This window comes from Aptenodytes patagonicus, chromosome 13 (genome assembly GCF_965638725.1).
Source record: "Aptenodytes patagonicus chromosome 13, bAptPat1.pri.cur, whole genome shotgun sequence".
Taxonomy (NCBI): Eukaryota; Metazoa; Chordata; class Aves; order Sphenisciformes; family Spheniscidae; genus Aptenodytes; species Aptenodytes patagonicus.
This window is the reverse complement of record NC_134961.1, coordinates 2250196-2266688: the sequence shown is the minus strand read 5'-3', so window position 1 is coordinate 2266688 and position 16493 is coordinate 2250196. Positions and strand designations below refer to the sequence as shown.

The following is a 16493-nucleotide window of genomic DNA, read 5'->3' as shown; positions in this document are numbered from 1 at the left end:
AAAGGCAGACAGTTTGTTGTACTGAAAGCCCTAATTTAAGCCTTGCTACTGGCTCCTGATCTGCAAGAGCAGCATATGCTTTTCTTATCAAAAATTAAATCTGCTGCTTCGGTAACAATTTGGAGAAACCACCTACACTGACCTCAGCCTAGCAAGCCTGGGTTACAGCTCCTTCAGCCTGTGAATGTTAGGAAAACAGCCTTCTCTCTACAAACAGGTAGTGAGCATTGAAATACCAAGGTACAAGACTTCCAGGAGATGTCACTGAATTTAACACTGGAACTGGACTCCATGACTCCTCCTTTGTTTAAAAGTTACTGTGGCAGATGGCAACAGTTCAGATACACACACAGAGTGTAGTGACTTTTTTATAAAACTTTTTTTAATATAAATGGCTCCCTGTCTTACTTCAATGACTGGTATCCCCCTGACCTGGGGCTTGGAGAACTGATGAGGTGTTTGGGGATTATGATTAAGTTGCAGATGGGCCTGCCTGTAGGCTATTTGCATTAACATGAGCAGCTGGGAGAACACCCTGCACAACAAATGGGGCTCAAACCACTGTCACAACTCTACAGCAGCCTCAGAAAGTGAGCCTACAGAAAGGCCTCGAACATGCCAAATAACTAACAGCAGCCTTGGGTGCTTGTCCACAAAGTTTATTACAAAACTATGTAATGCTACTGTAGTTAAAAAAAAAAAATCCCTGATTTAGTTTTTCTGTGCCAGGCTTCACCCTTCTCCCAGTGGCGACACTGCCGTTCTCCAGCTACTGCTTACAAGGACTTGCCATGCAGGAGTGTCTTCACGTTAACTTGTTACAGCAGTGGCTCAAAATTCAGCATTAGGTCATATTAAAATTGGAAGAAAACACTTATAAAAACCTCTCTCAGTTCTAAAACAGGTAGGTAAAAGTTAAATATCTGTGGGAAAGGCCACACACTGCAGAAAGCTTTTAACTCTTCCTGTGCAAGTTTTCTCGATCTGAAAGAAGGCACAAAGTAGGAACATTAATCAGTTCAGTTCCTTCCCAGGAAGAGTAAATTAGGAAGATGGAGCTTGCTCCTCATCACCTGGGGCTTGCTGCTTAATCCAGTGGCCCTGGCTGATGCAGCCCTGGCCTAAATCCAGATCTGTCTCTATCAAGCCTCAATCTTGGAGGTGCCTCATGGATAAAACAGAGCACCTGGGCCTAGGGAGCCACCACTGTTGCCCAAGGCAACAGAACCAGAACTACATCTACTTCCTGAAAAGGAAAAGCAAAAGATACAGCCCAGGGCCTCAGTTCTAAAAAAAATGAAAAAAGGGCCAGATTGCATCAGTCTGCATTTTGTTAGCTCCTCCACACCCCTGCAGACCGTTCAGCCTTTGCTTTATTAACCCTTGTTGTATTCCTCCAAGGACATCCAGTTGGCGGCCGGTCACGAGCGGTGTTCCCCAGGGCTCAGTACTGGGGCCGGTCTTGTTTAATATCTTTATTGATGATCTGGATGAGGGGATTGAGTGCACCCTCAGTAAGTTTGCAGACGACACCAAGTTGGGTGGGAGTGTTGATCTGCTCGAGGGTAGGAAGGCTCTGCAGAGGGACCTGGACAGGCTGGATGGATGGGCCCAGGCCAACTGTATGAGGTTCAACAAGGCCAAGTGCCGGGTCCTGCACTTCGGCCACAACAACCCCATGCAGCGCTACAGGCTTGGGGAAGAGTGGCTGGAAAGCTGCCTGGCGGAAAAGGACCTGGGGGTGCTGGTCGACAGCCGGCTGAACATGAGCCGGCAGTGTGCCCAGGCGGCCAAGAAGGCCAATGGCATCCTGGCCTGTATCAGAAATAGTGTGGCCAGTAGGAGTAGGGAAGTGATTGTGCCCCTGTACTCGGCCCTGGTGAGGCCGCACCTCGAATACTGTGTTCAGTTTTGGGCCCCTCACTACAAGAAGGACATTGAGGTGCTGGAGCGTGTCCAGAGAAGGGCAACGAGGCTGGTGAGGGGTCTGGAGCACAAGTCTTATGAGGAGCGGCTGAGGGAACTGGGACTGTTCAGCCTGGAGAAAAGGAGGCTGAGGGGAGACCTCATCGCTCTCTACAACTACCTGAAAGGAGGTTGTAGCGAGGTGGGTGTTGGTCTTTTCTCCGAAGTAACAAGCGATAGGACGAGAGGAAATGGCCTCAAGTTGCGGCAGGGGAGGTTTAGATTGGATGTAAGGAAAAATTTCTTTACTGAAAGAGTGGTGAAACATTGGAACAGGCTGCCCAGGGAAGTGGTTGAGTCCCCATCCCTGGAGGTATTTAAAAGACGAGTAGATGAGGTGCTTAGGGACATGGTTTAGTGGGCCTGGTGGTGTTGGGTTGATGGTTGGACTCGATGATCTTAGAGGTCTTTTCCAACCTCAATGATTCTATGATTCTATGACAAGTATTTCCAGAAAAAAATTGAGGAAACATATGCTGTAACACAGGCTAAGCCTGGCTTTGCGTAGCACTGGACTGATCTCTTAATAGGGAATGCTGAAGGGCCAGTGCTCCCTCCACGTGTCAGGAAGAGCCCCTAGGTTTCACTGGGAGAGATTTCACAGACCACCCTGCTCTGTCCTCACCTCCCGACTGCTGCCTGCCGCACCCCACGAGCGGGTCAGCAGCACTGTGCTGCTCCTGTGCTCCCAGCAGTACAGGGGGACAAGCGCTTTGTGCTGCTGCAGTCTAAACTACTGGCACTTACTTAGGGCACCATTTTGACATCCACAGAGTCATAAGCTGAAGCTTTCGCTTTTTCCAGTGGCTTCTTGAAGAGCTGCCGCAGGGCTTCATAGTCAGGCTTCTCCTCATACTCTAGTGCCATTACTTGCTGCAGGTAGCTCTGTAGGGCATCTGCAAAGCAAGGAACATCACTGCATGGAGCAGCACAGCAACACCAGTTGTCCTTACAAAGCTGCCAAATGGCCGCCTCGGACTGCTCTCCCTGTAGACAGTTCACCCACCTACCTTGGCCAGCCACAGAGAGCGGAAAACAAAACCAAAGACTAATGTGAAGCTCAAAGACAGGACGGGGAAATGACCTCCAGCCTCAAATGTTGCATTTTTAAAGCCACCAGAACACTTGCCTCTTTAGCAAGGCTCATGAATACAGAAAATGGGTAAAGAAAACAAGGAATTTGTTCACAGGAGGAGCCTGTCAGCCAGTCCATGCAATGCTTGGTCACCGTCACCAGTGGAAGCCATCCTGGACTAGCACCCCAGCACAGAGAAGGTTCTAGCTTCAGGTACAGTCAATCCTCCTTCCCCAAGTCCCACTGTCACAGAGAGCAAGCCCATACCTGGAATGGATCTCTGCCTGAAGCACAGCCGGAGAAGGCATATCACATCCCCTTTGTACCTGGAATAAGCAGTGCAGAGTGCTGTCAGATGAGAAGCAATGGAGCAGGCACCTGAACAGCCTGTCTTTGGCAATAGGGGCAAAAGAAACCAAAAAGCTGAATTCAGATGGCCACATTCTGAATGGAGCAGAAATCAAGGTTCATCAAACACCCTTTGGCCAGGCTCAACCTTTACAGTGGGATTTACCCACATCCCAATAGTGTACTATGGCCGAGTGATTTCTCTTCAGTCACAAAACCTCCCTCACTGTTTTCCGCTCAGCATTTCCCAAAAGAGTAGATGATTTCTCCTACTTTTCCTTCTTTTCCACCACAGTTTCTACTTTGTCCAGTTCATCAGACCAGGGCAAGAAGCCACAGAGCCATTTCAGAAGACAGTAGCCCAGAGATTGCAAGTCACTCCGGCGAGATGGTCCTGATGAGAAGGAAGAGATATTCACGTGTGAAAAAACACAGAGTTTGGGAGCCATCTCAGAAGAGGCCCAGGCTAGCACCTCTCCTCCAAAGGCAAGTAAGGACTCCAGCACTCCTTGCACAACCTTGGAAGTCTCTATTTGAGGTGCCCCTTCTGTAAAACAGGCAGCCTCATGAAGGGGCAAAAGCCTAAAGGGCAGAAGTGAAGAAATGCAAGAGCTTCATTAAGACGTGCTCTAGGATATCAATACCTCTGGGAGCCTGCTGACTCTCACAGTTGAGGAATCACCTCCCAGCCTCTGGAGGAAGATTCGTCCAGTCTGAATACTGGGAGAGAACAGTCACATCCCAACCAGCAGAGGAACTGGCTAATTTAAATGCCTTTCCAGCTCTCATTGCTGCAAGGTCAGAGCAGAGCCTGCTGCAAATCTGTTTTGGGCAGGGATCCAGTCTGGCTTGAAACAGATCCCTGCTAAGCCAGCGCAAAGCGGCCCTGTTTTCTATTCCTCGCACGCCTGCAGTAGCCAAGGCTCCAGATGGCGCAGGAACATCCCTGCACCTCTTGCTGCAGTCGCTGAGTGACCTGGCAAGTCCCAACACAGCAGCCCAGAGAGAGGCAAGAGTAAACAGCCCAAATAGGAACTTGGTTCCAGATGCATGTGAATGCCTGGAAAGCAGCCATAACAGAAATGCCAGCAGGGAGCCCTAGCTCCAGAGAGCACTGCCACAGTAACAGCTCTAGCTGAGCTTTGCTGGCTTGTGTCAGAAACAGAGACTCACCTGCTCCCTTGTGACTGTCCAGACTGATAAACTCTATCGTGCCTTCATGAGGGGTCCTGCTGCCTTCGCGCTGAGCCACGTGCTTCCCTCCTGGGCAGTAACGGAACGCAAAGCAATAGCCTGCTAGGGTCACCTAGAAGACATCAGGAAGCACGCACCTGAGCGTGCGCGGGGTGTGAATTCTGCTTACAGCGTAGCCTGCGATCCTGCACCACAGCACCTGCTTGAGCACTGCACAGACTGCACTGCTCCCCTGCCCAGCAGCAGGAACCCGGGTGTGGCTCTACCCCATTTCACAAGCCCACCTTCACTGCCATTTCCTCGCAGCACTGCTCCCGCTCCCTACCTGTGTGAGGTCTGCTGGGTTCAAATAGATGTTCTCAGCCGTGATGTCCCCATGCACGTACTCGTTTTCATGAATGTACTCCAGGCAGTCTAGCTAGGAGTAAGCAGAAGAAGCGAGCATATCAGAACCACGCAGAGTCCTTCAGCACCCTGGCTATCACCAAGCTGGACCCTCCCCAGCTCCCCGCAGCTGTGTGGAGGAGCACAAAAAGCACCATGTCTCACAGCCTCTAATTTTCAAGTGTCAGGTTTCTCTCATTCTCCTTACCCCAAATTCCTTTGAGGTGACATATTGCTCAAAAGATGCTATTCAAGTTTACAACAGGCTCAAGAGATGCTACTTAGAGACCCCAGCCAACCCCCTGGATCAGCTTTAAAACACCTCTGAAAGATCCAGAAGAAAGTTATAGGTCTTTTCTGAAAAAGTCTCTTAGAAAGTATTGGTTCTCTACATACCAGCCGGACTACAATCTGAAAAGCTGCCTTCTCCCTCAGCAGGTGTAAGCTATCATTCAGGACGGACTGAAGAGTTCGCCCTAAGTCAGAGAACACCAAAAACCTACAAGAGACAAGGATTTAGTTCATAGCAGTACCTACCTGATTTGGAAACCCTGCAACAGAGACTTGTCAAGCGATCCACCTGGATTAGACCCCCCTTCAACTCCAAGTTGACCTGGGCAAACATCTCCTCAACTTCTGATAACAGAAAACTTGAAAAGGAGAGACGTGCTGATCGTGTGTTGCAGATATACAGCCTGAGTCTCCCCTTTGTGTTAAGCTTAAAAGGCAGGAATAAGGTGTCCCCTGGCCTGAGGGGCAGAAGCAGCAAAAGCAATGACTTCACCAGCAACACAAGGACTGAAGGAAACAGGATAATGAGAGGCAAACCATTTGTTAATAAATGAGATAGGAGCAGCGCATAAGGTTAGGAGCCCAGGGGACGAGAAAAGGAATAGCAGACAGCAAGGAGAGAAGAGGGAAAGCCCAAGAAGATGGCAGTTCTGAACAAAAGAGCTCAGCTGCGCCCTTCGCAGAGTCACCTCACCTGTAGCTATCTGCATGCAGTCCAAAGCCAACACAATTGGGGATTCCCAGCAACGGCACAGAGTGCCACTTCTTCCACTTCTCCACTAGAAGGGGAGAGAAGAGGACAGTGTGGCAGACGCTGATAAGGAGCTCCAGAACGAAGGAGCTCAGTCAGGGATGCCCTTTCTCCGAAGGCCTGCTCTGCCCTGGGCAGCTCACAGCAGGAAGCCTCTCTCGTACTGATTCTGTCCCAGAAATACCAGCCTGATGTGCTGGGGTATTGGCATGTCAACGCACATAGCACTGCAGAGCAAGAATAAGACAAAGGATGCTGGAAATACCAGAGCAGGCTGAGGCACGTGATTGCTATAGGGCTAGGTAAAAGAAGAAGGGGGCAGAGAGAGAGAGGGATGGAGCAGCAGATTTTTACAGTCCTCCCAGAAGTGCAAGTTTGACGTGAATTCCTCTGTCACCCCTCCTCAAACACCTGCCCATGTTTTCTGGTCAGCTTTGCTCTTGCTCAGGCTTCTGGGTCAATGGCGTAAATACCAGACAGCAGCTGACGGAGACACCCATGGAAGGGGCACAGGAGAGAGAGCCAAGGCAGGTCAGGCTGCAGGGCCAAACAGCCACCAGTGAGGTCAAGACAAAGCATGGGAAGAGCAAGAAAGCTTCAAAACGCCAATACTGCAGCGTCCTAAATGTACACAGAGGCGCCTGGGAGAGCAGGCTCTTGGCCAAACTTCTCAGCACTCTGGCACCAACCAAGCAGTGAATTAGTCTATTCTAGTCTGGCCTTCCGAGAGACTCACGTAACCGATGAGAGAGGGAGGCCAGTTTTCCTAACAAGCAGCCTAGTCCTTGCCCTTCCAAGAAGCACCAACCTGTGCCTGCCTTCGCAGCTCGCTGGAAGAAGTTCTGTTCATTGTAGATCTTGCCATCTTTGACATCCTAAAGGGAAAAGGAAGGAGGAGCATTACTTCAGCCACACACACCCTGCTACAAAGGGAAACTTGGGCAAGACTGCTACAAGACCTTCACTACTCATTTTAAAGAAAGCAACAACCCCCTCCCCCCCCCCCCCCAAAAAAAAATATCAGCAACAGAGCTGAGAACTCTGGCAGGTCTTTTGGTTCACTAATGCTGTGCCTAAGAACCACATAAACTCTGAGCATCAGCACAGAACAAGGGAGCGGCTGTCTCACGTTGGACATTTCAAGCACTACCACTTAGAACTGTCTGTGGGTTAAAAGCATCTAGACGATGCAGACCATCTGGCAACCTAGAGCGAGCTCTAGTCCCAAAGCTATTATTTTAAAAGGAGCCAGAGGTGACCTTATCCACAACACAGATGAGGTTATTTCTGCAAACAGGCAAGTTGCAACAAAGAACTGTAACATTTTATTCTAGCCGTCAGAAAGCGAGACAAGTCAGAAAGTCTGTATTGGTGACATTCAAGTCCCTGGGTAGTGTGCTGACATCTTACAATCAGCAAGCATTACTGCCCTTTCACTACCGCTGTTATTGAGTGACCTGAAATGCATATAGTTTACAGTCAATATGTATGTGTTTGCCTACGCACACATGTGTATATATATATATTCAGCCTACTGCAAGCTAACTTAGGACAGATGCTATCACGCATGGGAGGAGGCAGCAGTTTTATATTCTGGCTGGTTTGATTCCAAAGGCCCTACCCACAATTGGCCAAGGCAGCTGGAGAATCAGCAGGCTCCAGACAACACAAACGGCCATGTTCCAGAGGACATTTTATTCTGCACCTTGCCTGGTGAGCCAACCTGAGCCATCAAACCCAGGAGCCAAAATGCTCTCGTGTGCCGTATCATACTCGACAGTCCTCTGCAACCACAAGGGCTGGGCTGCGCCACCAGACTACCGAGCAAAATGCCAAAAGATGCCAAAGGTGCAAAACAGAGCTGGGCGTGTTGCGTACAGAAGCAAATAGTTTCCCACCTACCGGTTCTAATTTTGTGGCACTTAGCTGTCTTTTCTCATTAACACTGTATTCTTTCTCCATCCTCTTAAACAGCTCAAAGGGGAGAGGGACTTTTCAAGGGTGGGCACCACCAGGTCCCCCACAGGGCCATTAGTCGGCACTGGTCTTCCCACAGACAAGCAACCCCCAAGAGCCACAGCAGACAAGAAAACAGTCTTTCTGCTCTGGTTTGTGAGTTACTGAAAATCAAATCAACTGAATTTCCATTGCAGAACATCTATTACTGGAAATAACACGTTTCTGGAGAACCCAAGTTATTGGCAAGTGCCTAGAAAGCTGGCTCGGAACTCCAACTATAATTACTGTTTGATTTAAAGATGTGCTCTGGCCTTACAGAGTCTCTCAGTGCTGGTTCATCACACTACCTCAGCACAGCCACCAAATTCTAACCTCTCCAGTTTCCCCAGACTTCAGCAGGGTACGCGCACACTTGCCATACAGGAAGAAAGCAGGTCTGACATTAATGAATCAAGATCTCTACCTTACACCACCAAATTCAGTTTTGGAGATTACGGAGCTCGGTGGATCAAAGAGGCAACCTTTGGGGATGAAGGCTTTTCCTTTTTTTAATCCTTATACCTGTTTTCTTCACACCTGTAGCGGAAGAGCCAACTTCTACTGAAATCCAAGCATGACACTCTCAGGAAGCTATATCCACCTCCTAAGCTAGAAGGGGCCTCTGTGACCACTTTCTCTGAATTCCTCAGACACCCTTAGCCATACAGGCCAAATGGGTCGGGCCCTGGACACTGTACACTATGCACTATTCCTTACCCAAACAGATCAAAACTCACAAGTTTGAGGGAGTATCTTTGCTTTTGAGGACAGGTTCCAGATGCTGACTGTGCTGCGGAAGGACGGAACAGATGTGGTTACAGGAGCACAGAAGAGAGGTACTTGCAGTGTCAGTTGCATCATTAAACACAGCCTGTGCAGCTGGCTTTTGCTTATTCTCTGCTTCTTTCACATGGTCTTTGTAAAAGCATCCTCCATGACGGCGTCTTCCCAGGTTACTACAAAATAATTCTTACCTTGCTCCAGAAGCACAGCACCCCTGACATGCTTCGAGTGCAGCTCTGCTTAAGTCACAGAAGCATCTAGGCATGGCTACAGTAGTGGGGTGCTTTGAAGGTGGTATGTAAAGAACAAATCATTAGTAGAATCTCAAAGGCACCCCCAAATTCATTTGCTGAGCATTCCCTCCAGCTCACTTAGTAGTTTGTCGAGTCTGTAAGAGATGCCAGAGTCCCTTCTGCTCTGCATGGATGTCAGAGTTTTATGTGGCCTTCCCCCTCCAAAAAGATTTGCACCCATTACTTGGCCTTGGGGTAGTTCCTCTTCTCCTGCTCTTAGACCGACTGCTATACACAGGTTATCTGCTGCTCGTCATCCAAAAGGCGTTTCTAAAAAAGCACCCTCCACTATAATAACAACATTTATTTTCTCTTTTTCTAACATCACATCTTTTTAAAGACATAGGTGGATGCCCAGACTTTGTTACACAACAGCAAAAGTAATTAAAAAGAAACTAAAGCCAAATATCAGGCAAAGCTTACTAATAGGATAAAATTCCTCCTGAACAGTGCTTCTGAGTTAACAATGGAGAACAAGATCGAAACCTTTCCTTTGGAAGTTTGCAACTAGACTAGAGAGAGAAGATCAGCAGTCACTGAACAGCTGAGAAGCAGCCCAGATGATTTAGCTGCTTTCTTTTGGCCCCCAAAACAGGCTGAGAATCCTGAACTGACGTTTAGTCAATACTGGCACCACCTACAACACAGGAACTCCTGGACGGCGCCAGCAGCATTTAGGTTTTGTACCTAAAAACCAAAGAGGAAGCATGGCCCCCAACGATGGGCATTTCGTCAAGTAACAGAGCAGCCCAGCCTCGGCTCAATCTTAGGCTAGCGCTAACATCCACGCTGGGATGCCCAGCGTGGGAACGCCAGACCCCGTGGGCCAGCCGGTCACTGCCATCCCACAGGACAGCCGCAGAGCGTCACCGCCTCCGCACCGCCTGTTCCCGGTGGACTCTGGCGGTTTAGGGACGTCCCGACAGCCGCCACCGAACACCGCCAGCGGCTGCGGGCCCCTGCGAGGTGTCTGCTCCAAGGTCCGGGGACACGCAGTGCCCGCAGCGGGGCCTGCTCCTGCCCGCCCTGACCCCGGCCCCTGCCCACCTCTCTCCTCCCCCCGGCTCCCGGGAAGGCCGGCCCCGCTCCCGGGACTCCCGCCCGCCCCGGACCCCACAGCACCTTCGTACATCAGCCCGCAGCCGCCCTGCTCCAGGAGCCGGACCAGCCTCCACTGCCTGCTGCCCTGGTCCGTCAGGACCGCCTCCACCGGGAGCGGCACCGCCGGGCCGGGCCGCGCCTTGCGGGGCGAGCGGGAGCTGGGCCTCGCTGCGACGGAGGGACGGCCTGGGGCAGCCCGCGGGGAGGCCGCGGGGCTCCGGGCACGCTGCTGCGGCGGGGCCGGCGCTGTCTGCTCCGTCTCCTCCTCCCGCAGCGGCGGGGGCAGCCTCCCGCCGCAGGCCGGGCAGAAGCGGAAGGCGGGCTCCACGCCGCGCCCGCACTGCGGGCAGAACCGGCTCACCCTGCGGGCACAGCGGGGACAGCGGTCAGCGCCCGCCCGCCCCGCGCCCCACCAGGCCGCCCCGCTCCCCCCCGCCACCGCCACCACCGCCACCACCTCGGGGAGGCGTAGGCGGCCTCGGGCCCCGCCTGCTCCGGCGCCGCTCCCGCCGGCCCCCGCCGCCCGCGGCCCCGCCGCCCGCGGCCCGACATGGCCCCGCCGGCCGCCGCCCCGGCACCTGCCGCCCGCCCCGCGCGCACCGCGCACGCGCCGGCACCCGCGGCCGCTCGCGCATGCGCGCACACCACCCACAGGTGCGGCGGCGCATGCGCAGGAGCTCGCCCCCACCCCCCCACCCCCCCCCTCCCCTCCCCAGCGGCTCGCTGCCCCCCCCCCGCCCGCAGGGGCGGCCGCGGCCCCGGCAGGGGAGGGGGCTTCGGGCGGGGGCGGGGGGGGGCACCGGAGCTCGTGGCTGTTCCCCGCCCGCAGCCGGCCGAGCGGCGTGGGCCTGCGCGGGGAGAGGCAGGCGGGCCGCCCTCGGCAAGCCTGGGCCGGAGCGGGGAGAGGGAGCCGCCCCGGGGGAGGCCGGTGGGCGCCTCGGGGGTCTCCTCAGGGCTCCCTCAGGCAGGAGCAGGAGCAGGAGCAGGCGCAGGCGCAGGCGCAGGCGATGTCCCCAGTGCTTCCCTCGGGGGTCCCGCTCTTCGTTTGTTACCTAAGGCACGACATCAGCAAGCTACTTAAAAACGACCTTAGGACTACGGAACAGGTTCTCCCAAGTTAATGAGTGCTAAGCGGTGGCGTAGGGCCAGGAGGGCTAACTCTATATTCAGGGGGGGGGTGCGCATATACCATCCCTCGTGTACATTGTACGCCTATAAACGCACCGATGTATTGCCATAAAATAACCACAGGTAGACCTAGACCTTTCCCGTCGGGAGGGATGAGGCTGAGCTTTGCCTGGGGAAGGTGCCCGGCGCGCGAGGCCCCGTGGCTCGGGGGAGAAGGCGGCGGGTGAGGCGTGCACAGCGGGGACCCGGGGTTTCTTGTCCCAGACTATATCTCGCGTGTAATGACGTTGCTTTTTCTAAGCTTGTCCCAGTGAGCCGTCCGAACACCACGGCCAAGGGGTGCGAACAGGGGCGAGGGGGAACTGGAAGGCGACGGCTCACACGATGAAGAGCCGAGTGGCGGCAGTTGCTCTCACAAAAGCTGAGTGGGGAATGAGGAATGAGCTCTGTGTGCGGATGGCGAGGAGAGCGGTGGCAGAAGGTAGAATAAAATAACGTATGGGGTATCAACCCCATGACTGAGCCTACCACAGCGCCCTGGGGCTTGGAAGATGCGTCTCCGGACAAGGTATTCTGCACAGACCTCATCCTGCCGTGGACTGGTCGCCTCCTCCCGGCCCCTCCGAACACCAGAACCTGTTCCTAACGTTCTCCAAGTGCTAAAGCCCTTCATGGTGACTGGTGGCACCACTGTGAATGCCTTGTTTCAGCAATGATTTATTAAGCCTTGCAGTTACTGTTTTATTTTTTTAAAACTTTTTAAACAGTGTTAATTCATGATCATAGCTCTATAATTTCATTGGTGGTTGCCTAGGGAACAATGATCACGACCTGATTACATTCAATTTGGGCAGAGAATAATCCATTCAGTAGACAAAAATACATGGTGCTTTAAAAAGTCAAACTCCATAAAGACAAGAAAAACGCGGAGAAAAAACAGTGATGGGAAAAGGCAGACAGAAAATTGTGGAAAAAGACAATTCTTTAAGATTTATTTCCAAGAGCCATCAAGCTAGCATCACAGAAGAGAAACCCCCACCCTACTTCAGTGACTTATTGAAAGTAATAATTAGCAATAAAAAAGAAAGCCATAATAGATGGATGAAAGGGGAAATAGATAGCAATTTTCTCTACTTCATAACTGGTAATTTGCATCAGCAGTGCGGCAGGGCGAGCTGGGTGCCTGCAGTTATGCTGTAGGGGATTGTGTCCGTCGGCATTGCATCTTCCGCCTGGTCTCGGCTCAGCAGGAATTTGCTCCCTCTTTCCTGCCTCGGGCATTGAAAACCATCCTGGATTTTTGGGCTGCAGAGGGGGACCGACTCCTGGAGAGCCTCCGGAGAGCAGGGCGGAGCAGACCCTGAGGTCGAGCTTTGCTGCTTACTTGGGGCAGGTACCAGGCTCTGGACACTGGGGGAGCGCAGCTGCAGCGGGGTAGGACCAGGGTGGGGAGACCTGGGACCATTCAAAGGCTGAGTCAGAGCAAGCAACGGGGACCTTGTCCTTGTCCTCTTCAGCCAGGAGCGGCCTGGGAGCATCCTGGACTTGCCACAGCCCCAGCAAACCAACCCTCTGCGCGCCCTCCTGTTCCCTTTTGAATGCATTTGCACGCTTGATCTCCGCAGCAGAGGCAGCCTCCCACAGCATGGTAATGCACAGTTTGAAAAGTGCTTCCCGTCGTTTTAAACCAGATCCAGCCCTGTGGTGCTCTTTGAAGCTCTGCTCTAGGAAATGAAAATATTCCTTCCCTTTTTCCCCCTCTCAGTGACCCCTTACCAGGTCCCTTCCCTGTGGCCCTGCCAGGCTGCGGTGTGCACCGGGTCTCTCCCCCGTGGGAGCTGCTCCGTCTCCCTGCTCGGCTGCTTCTCTGCCTCACTGCCCTGTCCTCTGCCAGCTGCCCTAGCCGTGCTCGCACATCACAGCAATCCCATCAGCAATTCCTTCCTGATGCCCTTTTCCCTTGGTTACCACCGCAGAGCATGCAGGCGAAGCCCCTGCAAGGACTCCAGCATCTCTTTCCTGAATGACAAAGCTCATTTAGAGCCCATGGCTGTGTACACATAGGGTTACTTTTACCTTGCCTCGAATTTAATTATATTGAATTGCATTTGATGTCTGCCTGCTCAGCCGCTTGACATCGTGCGATCCCTTTCCAGCTCTTCACCGTCGGCTTTAGATTTGACCATCGAAACACTGTATAGTGTCAGCAAGATCTGCTCTCTTTTATGCGTGTGTTGACTAGCACAGGTCTGGCACAGATCCTGTCCATTTATTCCTACTTTTAAGCAGTTAGTTTACAAGCAAAACCTCACTGTTAATCCACCTTAACGTCCTGAAGAGCTTTTGGAGAGAGATTTTGTCAAAGTTTTGCAAAAATCGTTGTTTATATATCATCTGATTCACCATTATTTACATCTTCCACGTAATTCTAGCAAGACTTCCCTCCTCCAGCCTGTGCCGGACGTTGTCTCAACGTTGCATGTTTATTCATACATGTTCTAATGCCATTTTTTCTTCCATCTTTCAGCAAATTTGCCTGAGCAAAAACCAAAGTCAGGTTTAAGATCCCAGTGTTTCCTGGATCCCTGTGGAGCCCTTCCTAAAAATTAGCCCGGCGTTTGCCACCTCCCTCTCCCGTGCTGGGGAGGTGGGGGACCTGCTGCCTGCATCCCGCTGCGGGTGCGGGCTCTGCCCCGAGCACGCACCAGCCCAGTCCCCCGCCAGCTGCAGTGGGTTTCCAGCGGACGTCCTGCTTCTGATGGGTTTGCAAAAATACACTGGTGTTAATTTTTATGTGGTAAGCAAATCGTGCTCAAAATACATTTTCATCTGTGTGAATGCGGTTTTTAACTTGCTGGGGGTTTTGCATGTTGCTGTTTTCCTGGTTTGAAAAAGAAAATGCCAGTTTTTGAAGAATTTTTATTTTATTCCGTTTTATTCATTTTAATTTTACTATTTATTTGTATTTTGGCTAGCTCGCTTTGCTGTTAAACCATCCTCCTGCAGGTTCCCCATGGTATTGCATTAGGACCTCTTTTGCTAGGAGCCACACATCCACACTGGCTAGACGGTATCTCCCTGTTGTTTGCAAGTATTTTCCTTTGTATTTGGTTCTCACTTCTTCCAACCAGTTTCTTTATTTTATGTAGTTCCTTCTGGCAAGGATAGGTAAGCCTGCAGAGGTTTTACACCCTTGACTACACCAGTTTATGGCTCAGGGGTGCCTCTTTTTGTGGTTCTCTAACTGGGGGCTCCAGATGCAGCCATTTAGGACGGCTTTGCTGTGACGCTTCCCCACTTCAGGTCTCCTCAGGCAGTGGTTTCTTGCCCTCACAGCCTCGTAGCCTCCCTCAGCATTTTGGGGGTATTGTCCCCATCCTCTCTGGGTGGTTTATAGGCAAGCCCTAATGCCCTTCTCTGTTCATCCTCCGTGTTTCGTGGTCCACTCCCTGTGGATTCTTGCGGATTCCTGATGAGCATAACCCGTTTAACTCCCTTGAGCCAACGCCTCCCCTCGCCCTGCTCACACACCAGCCCTCCACCAGCTTCTTCTCCACTCTTGCCCCTGGGCTGTCCCCATCACTGCACCCTGGGGTTTCCCAGTGCCTTATCCTCATCTAAAACAGGCTGCTCTCCTCTCCTGGCCGGGACCGCAGCCGTCGCAGAGCATTTGATCTTCTCCTGGCAGCCGGGTTTTTTAATGTCCCTTTTTTCTGACTTTTCTCATTCCTTTATTGAAGGGACAGAGTTATGAATTTACCTCTGGATGATTCCCCACCCCACTGCCCACTCATCTCACCCACTATCCTCGATTTAAAACCCCTCCTATGATGGTGTTCATTTTAAGGGCTAGCACCCCGGCTCTGTTTTCCTTTAGCCAGAGCTCATCTTTCCCAGAGATGCTTCCTCTATCCTGAAAGTTTCTCTAGTTTTTTTCTAAGCCGATATCCAACCCACATAGCCAGAAACCTGCCCACCCTCACTGAGCCAGCAGCACTGCCTGCCCTGGATCCAGCTTCCTCTAAAGCAGTGTTTTAGGTGAATTTTTAACTCTCCCTTGGTCTTGGAAGAGGGAAATGTCTAAACTTTTAGGACAAGACCTGTCTCCCTCTGGCCTTTGTGTGCTGAGGATGATCCGTGCTGCTGTGCCCTGTGCCCGGGAACGTGCAGGCAGCTGGGGTGGCAACAGAAAGATCCCTATCTCCTCCCTTCAGGGATTTCCTTGGTGTCGGCTCAGTTATGTCTCCCTTATCTCACCTCTCGCTTCCCAGCACAGCTGCCAGCAGCCTGAGCGCGTGACTTACCGGATTTATGTGCTGGCAGAGATCTATGAGCTTGACAGAGCGCCCAAAGCTGCCAGTTCTTCAATTGCTCTTAATGAAATGAGGCTGTTCCTTTGCATTTACACACCTCTTTGATCCTGAAGTGAAGTGATGCCGCTTGCGCAGTGGTGCTACAGTCCCGGGAGAGGCCTCGGGAGCCTTTCGGCTCCAAACTGCCCGTTCCAATCCAGCCGCCATTAAGAGGTGCTGGCTGTTGGCGCAGCAGGGCTGCCTGCATGCCCACGGGAAGCGGCCGCGGGGACACCGGCTGCCTCTCTGGGGAGAAGGGACAACCAGCCCGCCCTCGGGCAGCGGCTGGGCAGTGCAGGCAGAGCCTGCCCACACGTGTCCTGGGCTGTGCCGCCTCCCCAGCTCCATCCACCTCCTCTCCGACCGCAGCAGGATGCTCAGCCAGGCACGGAGGAGCAGCGGTAGCGGATGTTTCCAGCCATGTCTCCCCCATGCCGGTGGTGCAACAGGGTCTATGAAGGGCACTGAGTTCTGTAACCCCCAGCAGGGACACGGGGACGGAGCAGGGACACCCCGGGGACACTTTGCAGGAGGCTGGTGCAGCCAGAGACTGCGCCAGCTCCTTGCAGAACTCTGCCAGGGAAATCGTAGTTCGAGGAGGGCAGGGATTGGGAAGAGCAGCAAGGGATCCTGGAAAGCTTCCTCCCCTGCCAACCTTCCCAGCCCACGGAAATCTTCCTGTGGCTGAGCAGTGCAAGGGGAGTCCGTCTTCCCTGCACACCTCCCCAGCACTTCCAGAGCAGAGTGACACACTAGGAGACTCCAACCTGGCAGCCAAGGTTGGGGGGCTGCAAGCTGGCATGCCTTGGGGGGCAAGGGAAGAGGGAATC

At 52.6% G+C, this 16493-nt stretch overlaps 1 protein-coding gene across 1 annotated transcript; it reads right to left on the bottom strand.

The window, feature by feature from the left end:
* Window positions 1–643: 643 nt before the first annotated feature.
* VRK3 (VRK serine/threonine kinase 3) lies at window positions 644–10735 on the bottom strand. The gene is made up of 12 exons (XM_076351438.1): window positions 10641–10735; window positions 10205–10545; window positions 8744–8796; window positions 6817–6883; window positions 5952–6036; window positions 5363–5465; window positions 4908–5000; window positions 4562–4694; window positions 3662–3782; window positions 3308–3366; window positions 2713–2861; window positions 644–984 (listed from the first exon to the last, which is right to left on the bottom strand). The coding sequence occupies exons 1-11, from the start codon at window positions 10733–10735 to the stop codon at window positions 2713–2715; spliced, it is 1299 nt and encodes a 432-aa protein (XP_076207553.1). The 3' UTR covers window positions 644–984.
* Window positions 10736–16493: the final 5758 nt, after the last annotated feature.

Excerpts from the sequence above, each read along its gene's own strand:
- VRK3 (XM_076351438.1), bottom strand. The coding sequence starts at position 10,735 with ATGTCGGGCCGCGGGCGGCGGGGCCGCGGGCGGCGGGGGCCGGCGGGA. Across the intron at positions 6,037-6,816 it reads AGCTGCGAAGGCAGGCACAG|TGGAGAAGTGGAAGAAGTGG; the intron begins GTTGGTGCTTCT and ends CTCCCCTTCTAG. Across the intron at positions 5,466-5,951 it reads CTGCATGCAGATAGCTACAG|GTTTTTGGTGTTCTCTGACT; the intron begins GTGAGGTGACTC and ends TGTCTCTTGTAG.